Genomic DNA, 8361 nt, shown 5'->3' on the forward strand with positions numbered 1-8361 from the left:
TCTCTCTCTCTCTCTCTCTCTCTGTCTCTCTCTCTCTCTCTCTCTCTCTCTCTCTCTCTCCTCTCTCTCTCTCTCTCTCTCTCTCTCTCTCTCTCCTCTCTCTCTCTCTCTCTCTCTCTCTCCTCTCTCTCTCTCTGTGTGATCTCTCTTCAGTGTTTTTACTTTGTCGCGGTTTGTCTGTTGTTTCTCTCTCTGTGACGTGTCTCTCTGCCTCCTCTGTGTCAGATCTCTCCGGTTGGTCTCTCCCTGGTCTCTGTCAGGTATTGTCTCTCTGATGTTTCATGTGTATCTCTGATATACTCTTTGCAGGTGTGATGGACCTGCCGCTGGTGTTTGGCTCCATCTCCGCTGCCTTGCTCTTCCTGATGGTCTTCATCTTCTTGTGGGTTGGGATTCAGAAATACGGTGTGTGTTCAGAACTCATTCTCACTCTGTCCTGCAGGGGGCAGTGTTAGCTGTGCTGAACTCCACTGGTTAACTAATTTCCAGTCTTTTTCTTACAGCCAAGTCAGCAGCCAAGAAAAGAAGACAAAGGTAAGAAATCCCACAATGCACTGCAGTAGTCTTAATGATGAGTCTTAATGATGTAACAGATACTGTAGTGAAGAGGTAAGTAGAGCGTAAGGAGACATTTGGAACACACTTTTTGACAGTAAATGTTTATTGGGACGCAGGGAACAGGAACAGTTCTGGAAGCAGGTTCACTCCAGAGACCACATCGTCGGTGAGTGAAGTTTTTGTTTTACATTTACATCACTTCCTGTCTCCTCAGCAGGGTTCTACTTTGTGGAAGTACAAAAGTTCAAATTACACTTAAGCCAAAATGAACTGTGGGAGGATCTGTGGGAGGTACTGTGGAAGAGGCTGTGGGAGGAGCTGAGGGAGGTACTGTGGATGAGGCTGTGGGAGGATCTGAGGGAGGTACTTTGGATGAGGCTATGGGAGGAGTTGAGGGAGGTACTGTGGATGAGGCTGTGGGAGGAGCTGAGGGAGGTACTTTGGAAGAGGCTTTGGGAAGAGGTGAGGGAGGTACTTTGGAAGAGGCTGTGGGAGGAGCTGAGGGAGGTACTGTGGATGAGGCTGTGGGAAGAGCTGAGGGAGGTACTGTGGCAGAGGCTGTGGGAGGAGCTGAGGGAGGTACTTATGAAGAGGCTGTGGGAAGAGCTGAAGGAGGTACTGTGGATGAGGCTGTGGGAGGAGCTGAGGGAGGTACTGTGGATGAGGCTGAGGGAGGTACTGTGGAAGAGGCTGTGGGAGGAGCTGAGGGAGGTACTGTGGAAGAGGCTGTGGGAGGAGCTGAGGGAGGTACTGTGGAAGAGGCTGTGGGAGGAGCTGAGGGAGGTACTGTGGGAGGAGCTGAGGGAGGTACTGTGGAAGAGGCTGTGGGAGGAGCTGAGGGAGGTACTGTGGGAGGAGCTGAGGGAGGTACTGTGGAAGAGGCTGTGGGAGGAGCTGGGGGAGGTACTGTGGGAGGAGCTGGGGGAGGTACTGTGGAAGAGGCTGTGGGAGGAGCTGAGGGAGGTACTGTGGATGAGGCTGAGGGAGGTACTGTGGAAGAGGCTGAGGGAGGTACTGTGGATGAGGCTGTGGGAGGAGCTGAGGGAGGTACTGTGGATGAGGCTGAGGGAGGTACTGTGAAAGAGGCTGTGGGAGGAGCTGAGGGAGGTACTGTGGAAGAGGCTGTGGGAGGAGCTGAGGGAGGTACTGTGGAAGAGGCTGTGGGAGGAGCTGAGGGAGGTACTGTGGGAGGAGCTGAGGGAGGTACTGTGGAAGAGGCTGTGGGAGGAGCTGAGGGAGGTACTGTGGGAGGAGCTGAGGGAGGTACTCTGGAAGAGGCTGTGGGAGGAGCTGAGGGAACATGGTGTCTTCATGTTGGATGTTGGATGTTTTTTTGTGATTTTGGTGTGTTTTTGTCTCTCAGATCTCACATTACAGAGAGTCAGCATTGGCTTCAAGGTAACCTTCAGCTTCATCCAAATCCAATCATCTACACTTTTTCCCTACTTCAACCTACACCCTATGCCCTACTCCATAAACCCTACTCCCTTCAGCCCTCACACTATTACAACCAGATATATTTTCCTGTATTATAGAAATCATTTTCTGCTCCTTCAAGATTTATTGATGATGAATAAACACTGTTTAGAGTTGACTGTAATTAAGGTGTAATTAACGAGTGTTTGTAATGTTTCCTGATCTGCAGGAGGACGAAGCAGCCGCAGAGTCAGAGCCCATCTACGACTGTCCACTCAGCACCTTCACTCACCCACCTGGCTACTGACTAGGGTTAGGTCACTGACTTTCTGTCTCACTAGGCCACTGACTTTCTGTCTCACTCTCTCTGCCTGTCTCTCTCTCTCTCTCTCTCTCTCTCTTTGTGTCTCTCAGCCACATTGTGGAGTGAGAGCATCACACACACAGACAGGTACAGCACACCTGAGTGGGTGGAGCATGCAGATGATGTAATTGGGTTCTGGTTTACATGTAATTGCTTTAGTTTCTTTCTGATACAGAGAAAATCAGCACATGCGCACACACACACACACACACATCCTTTTTCCTCCTATATTCCTCTCTCCCTAGCATTTGCATGATTTGTATTTTTGTATTTAAAGTGCTTTTTATGTGAATTATGTTTTTAAATAAAAATTCATGCATTATTAATTACATTTTATGGATGAATCTATACACACACACACTGCTGCATGAAATTTGAGCAGTAAAGCACATTATATCCTGTGAACTGCATCATCTTCATCAGTAGATGAGTGACGCTGCTCATGTAACTCTGTGGAGTTTTGTTGAGTGTTAAATGTTTGAGCTTTTATAAATGTTTATAACACAGGTCACTCTGTAGGTGTTCATTACTGACTAGCTCATTGTGAGAAGTGCAAAATGACTGTTCATCCAACTCGACACAAATTACACATCTGTCCACCTGCCTGTCTGTCTGTACACCTGCCTTTCTGTCTATCTGACTGTCCACCTGCCTGTCTGTCTGTCTGTGGCTGTGTTTCAATACAGCTTTTCCTGTCCCCATGTTGACTTCCCCTAGACAGAGTGTGTACTAGACACTTTTTCATGTCTAGTTAAAGTGTGAGTAAGTCATCAATCTACAAAACACTACCAGCTCCAGCGTCTCGGGAGCTTCGTGAGGTTCGAGGTCTGGAGATTTTAATCACATTGATGGATATTCAGTGGTCATTAGATGGATATGTTACAGCCATGTGTCTTCAACAGGTAGGTTAAAACACCAGGAGGATTAGTTGACCTGGTTGGTTTAGTTAGTTAAGTGTAGTTAATCAGGTTTAGTTAATCAAGTTCTTTGTAACCTGGTTAAATTGATCCTCATTAGTTGAGGTCAGTGCATTAGTAGAGGTTTATAATAATCACTGTGATTAAATCTGTTCTTCACACAGACAATGAAGTGATAGACATTTTTGTCCTTAAATTCATAATAAACATGGTTCATGTGTACAGTTACGAGTCATTTATTCTGACTTTAAAGGATTTTCTCCTTTGTCTGTAAATAAAGGTCTGAATGTGAGGGTTAAGGCGAGGCTGGAGACCGCTGGCTCGGTCAGACTGACTTCAAAGCTCTGAGACTGAAACCGAGTGCTGAGTGGGTGAGTGGGCGTGTCCTTCAGGGTGAGGGTGAAACTGCGTGATGAGTGGGCGTGTCCTCGTTTCTGTGTGCTGAAGGAATGTCTGTCTCACGCCCTGAACACACACAATGAGGCGTTCAGTACTCGAGTGTGTGTGTGTGTGTGTGTGTGTGATCTCAGGATTTGCCTGTGAAATGTCCACAAGCAGGTGGTAACGAAGCCCCGCTTTTATTCTCATTCTTTTCTCCCCGTTGTTTCTGGATGATTCAGCGCGTGACTTTACAGTCCCGGGGATCAGGCTGTGAAATATTTATACAAGTCATGAGCAGAGATTTCAGTGGAGCAGAACAACATGAATAATGACACAGCCTCAGAGTAAATGAAGTGGAGGTCGAGGTTAAAGTCTCAGCTCCACCTGAGCAGATGGACACCTGATGTCTTCAGCTGTGGTGGAAGCTAAAAACATAAATTGTGCTTCGTAAAGGAGAGACTCATTTTTCTTCTTTTCCTCAGCGGAGGGCACTGTGGTACTCACGCATTACACTCACACTGTGGCACAGGGACGCGAGGTTCAAAGTGTTTTAATCAATAAAAATGATAAGAAAAGGTTTGCTAAAACTAGCTACAGTGAGCTTGCTGATAATAAATAACAAGAATCTCTCTCTCCAGAATACACTGACTAAACCTAAATAGCTCGCTAGTGCTATAATGTAAAATATTAAATAGAGCTAACTGGCTAGTGCTAAGTTGGCATCCTGTCAGTGGAGTAGCTAAACAAAAATATCTGAATAGCTAGCATTTGGTAGCTAAACATAAATAACTGAAGAGATGGCCAACATGCTAGCTATCAGTCTATAAACTAGATCAACACTGGAACAAAAATGTAATAATAAACACCTCTTAAAGATTCGATAATGAAACAGTTGGCTAGCTAGCATAGCACTGCTAAATCACTAAAGAGACAGAATTTGCTAGTGGCTAGCTTAACATGTTAGCCAGCTATGTGAGTAATGAATTAAAGACTGAATTAAACACTTTTTTTTGTGAATGTGTGGGTGTGTGTGTATCTATATGTGATTGTGTGTCAGGTGTGTATGTGTGTATATGTATATGTGTGTGTGTGTGTCAGGTGTGTGAGTATGTATGTGTGTGTGAGTGTGTGTCAGGTGTGATGTCCTGATTAGCATTGGTGTTTAACAGTCTTAGCAGGTGTTTAAAGTGAAGGCTGATGTTCTCATTGGTCTTCAGGAGGTGTGTGTTTGCTCTGTGGTCAGTTGTGATGGTCTTTGGTGTGTCCATTGATCAGACCAGATTCCCAGCGCTGGACTAACAGGTTCATCTGTCTCTGTTCCTTTACCTGTGAGGAAGAATGAATATGTTAAATGTGTGTTGGAGTTTCTCTTGCTAGAGTTTCTCTTGCTCGCTGTTTGACTTCTGGTCCAGCGGAGAGCGAGTCTGTGCTCGTGACGTAGCTGTGACTCAGGAGAGAGGTTTCTCACTGATTTGTTTGGGATTGAGATTTGCTCTCTTCACGGTTCTGCTAGATTAGCGCTAGGTTTGCTCAGACTTGGTCACGAGCTACGTCCTGAACTCAGTGTACTTTTTGTGCAGTAGTGTGTTTGGGGAACTCCGTTGTGACTAACTTTATTAACTCCAACTCTTCAAAAGGCTTGAGGTGATAAAATGCTAATCGCTATAGGGAAACATTTAATGAATGAATTAACTCAGCTAGCCGCCTATTTATGTTAGCCACACAGAACCAAATAAGGTACAAAATACAGCACACTGTTAAATTCTTATCAGCTAACTAGCTAGCTTTACTAACCTGCTAATAATTAGCTAAGTGACAAAAGTTTTGAAGAATATAATAATTGGATGAGTGCAAATCCTGCTCCCTGATTGTGGCTAGGTACTATAACTGCACACACACACACACACACACACACACACGGTTCTGTACCTCAGGCTGTGTTTTGTGTCTGTTCTGTAGAGAAGGAGGCGGCCATGTTAGATCCAACTTTCCAAATGAGGAACTCACTGGAAAAACACACAAACACACACACTGATTACTCATGCCGTTTCCGGAAACTTGAAGCTGTGTTTCATGTTTAAGCTCTGAGTCTGAACGTCAGACTGGATTTAAGTTTGTTGATAAATCCTGGTGTTGAAGAAGCTGATCGTGGATCAGTGAGCAGATTCCAGCCTGATCTTCTGCTGGAGTGTTATTAATAGTTTATAACAAGGTGACGGTGAAAGAGGACGACACCCGGGGGCAAATCTGGCCCCTCTCTAAAGTTTTCTCATTAATATCTCAGGAGACATTTGGCTGCTCCTCAGTGGAGCTTCATTTCACTGTCAATCTCATCACAAATATTTCTCCTAGAATTCCTCAGGAAAGAGAGCAGGAGACGAGACAGATATTTCTTTCACTCTGTGTCTCTGAGATCTAGAACCGCTGTGTAACGTTTACTGCATCAGGCTGAAGATCAGGCTGGAGATCTGCAGAGTAAACTGCGCTGAAACATCTCCTCAAAATGTTAAACTCTTATATTAATATAATGTTACAGGATTAAAACATGCTCATATATACAAACACACATACTCAGGTACTCTCACACACTCGCACAAACTTTCATGTGTACACTCACACACTTGTACACTCGCACATTTGCACATTCACTCACACATACACTCAGACTCGCACATACACTCACATTCTCTCACACACTCGCACACACTTTCATATGTACACTCACACACTCACCCTTCCACTCACATACTCATACACACACACTATACCAGAGCACTATATAGTGTGTAAAATCTCACTTGTAGAGTAGTGCACTTGTTTATGACTCCTTCAGAAGAAGAACTCTTTTTCATATATACATTACAGCACAGTGAATTTTTTTCTGCACATATCCCAGCTTTTGGAAGAACCCTGTCTACACCCTGTGTACCCTACATCCTGTCTGCACACACACACACACACACTTACCTGGTGAGGTGTTCAGGTTCTGTCCTGGTGTGTTTGTGTTGCTGTGTGTTGAAGTGGTTCTGCTCGGTGAGACTGTGACCTTTGACCTGTTGCCATAGAGACACATCCTCTGTTTGTGCAGTTCTTCCTCCCGCTTTTTTGCTTCTTGAATGTCCTTCTGCATGTCTGGGAGTAGGGACAGTGACGATCTCAGCTTGAAGAATGGGTTCTCTTTTAGTTCTTCGCTGTTAGCTATCGGGTTTTGGACTGAGTTGTGATGAAGTTCCTCGGGTGATGATTTAATGGTTCTTAAGTCCATCGCAGTGACTGGTTTGTAAACCTGCCTGTTTGTGTGCGAAACCACTGTAGGATTGTTCTCAATGATTATCACCTGCTGTTCCACAGCCTCTGAGAACCCTGGACCACACAGTTTTGGGTTCTGGACTTTTCCAGGGTTCATCGCCGGTTCCTTAGAAATTTCCAGCATCTTGTCATCCTGATTTCTTTTGATCTGGAGATCTTTGGGTTCCTGGGTGGTTTTTAATCCAGAAGTTTGGTTCTGGAAAAAGATGTCCATGCTTTTCCTCTGTGCTTTAAAAGATCCAGAAACATCAGTGTCCTGATCTCTGGAGCTCTGAAGATCCTTATTCTCCTGGAGGGATTCAAACAGAAGCTTCTTCTCCTTCAGAGATGGGAAAAATTGAGGAGAATTCGGCCCCATGTGCCTTGTGTTTTCCTTAGATGAGCTGTCCCGATATCCACCATCAAGGATCTTACAGGAAGAACCGCTGGATGTTCCCCTGTTCTTCAGCTCCTGGACAGTTCTGAATGTTTCATGATCCTGATTTTTTGAGTTCTGATGACCTTTGGGTGAAGTCTCAGTGGGCTGGATTGAGGAATGGTTCTGGAATAGTATCTCCATGCTGTTTAAGGATTCCTGAGTTCCATCACTGGAGATTTGGAGATCTTTGGATTCCTGGAATGCTTCAAAAAGAAGCTTTTTCTCCTGAAGTTGTCTCACAGTTCCTTTGTCGTAAAATCCAGGCAGCCTCCCGAGCTTGACCAGCACCTTCTCTCTCTCAGCTTCAGCATAGATCTCACGCTGCATCTTCTTCCCAGCGAACTGACGCTCCTTGCTGTGGTCCTTCTGTACTTTGTCTGGGGGATCTTGGGAGAGGACGGACTTTCTGAGTGGGATCTCGATGAACTCTTTGGTGTTGTCCAGGCCTCGTGAGCGGCGAAGGCTCTGCTCTCGTTTGAAAGCGAGGCGTATTTCCTTCTCGATTGGCGTCTCATTATCCGACATGCTGTTCAGGGAGAAATCAGCAGACACGCCACTGTCACTTTGGCTGTCATCATACTGATCCAGGTTCATGTTCTCTGTTTTCTCCTCAGATCTTCAGCGTGAATCTGTGTTTTTTGTCTGATCTCGATTCTCCCTCGTCCTCTCTGTCTTCACTCTCCCTCCCTGCCTTCCTCCACCCTGCTGCTTCTATCATCAAACGCTCATTGACCATAAAAGACCTGCAGCTCGGGTTTCCAGGATCTTCATTGGCTGTCTCATTGGCAACAGTTTCTAAGGGAGGAGCTGATTTGCACACCTGTTGCACTTCCTGCTTCTGAGCCGGATCAAGAGTGTCAGGTGCCTCCTGCTGGTCAGCGCTGCTGTTTATCCTCCTCCTCTCATCTGATGATTGATGTCTTTGATGTTGGTAACCCTGCCTACTTCCTGTTTTAGCATTTATACAAAAGATTTTGCTATGTGTGACTGAAAGGTTT

At 45.4% G+C, this 8361-nt stretch overlaps 2 protein-coding genes across 5 annotated transcripts in view; one reads left to right on the plus strand and one right to left on the minus strand.

Annotated features, from left to right (window-relative positions):
- The window catches only part of LOC131362014 (killer cell immunoglobulin-like receptor 3DL1), a 14510-nt gene extending 11332 nt beyond the window's left edge, over positions 1-3178 (plus strand). For all 4 annotated transcript variants that reach the window (XM_058403726.1, XM_058403729.1, XM_058403728.1 and 1 more), the window contains 5 exons: positions 310-405; positions 504-534; positions 675-724; positions 1922-1956; positions 2204-3178. In XM_058403726.1, the coding sequence (XP_058259709.1) occupies positions 310-405; positions 504-534; positions 675-724; positions 1922-1956; positions 2204-2281 (290 nt within the window). In that variant the 3' untranslated portion in view covers positions 2282-3178. The remainder of the gene's footprint in view (positions 1-309; positions 406-503; positions 535-674; positions 725-1921; positions 1957-2203) is intronic.
- Positions 3179-3614: 436 nt separating this feature from the next.
- Positions 3615-8086, minus strand: misp3 (MISP family member 3). Its single transcript, XM_058403725.1, has 3 exons — positions 6604-8086; positions 5566-5642; positions 3615-4962 (listed from the first exon to the last, which is right to left on the minus strand). The coding sequence occupies exons 1-3, from the start codon at positions 7955-7957 to the stop codon at positions 4876-4878; spliced, it is 1518 nt and encodes a 505-aa protein (XP_058259708.1). The 5' UTR covers positions 7958-8086; the 3' UTR covers positions 3615-4875.
- Between the last annotated feature and the right edge of the window lie 275 nt (positions 8087-8361).

This window comes from Hemibagrus wyckioides, linkage group LG11, assembly GCF_019097595.1.
Source record: "Hemibagrus wyckioides isolate EC202008001 linkage group LG11, SWU_Hwy_1.0, whole genome shotgun sequence".
Taxonomy (NCBI): domain Eukaryota; kingdom Metazoa; phylum Chordata; class Actinopteri; order Siluriformes; family Bagridae; genus Hemibagrus; species Hemibagrus wyckioides.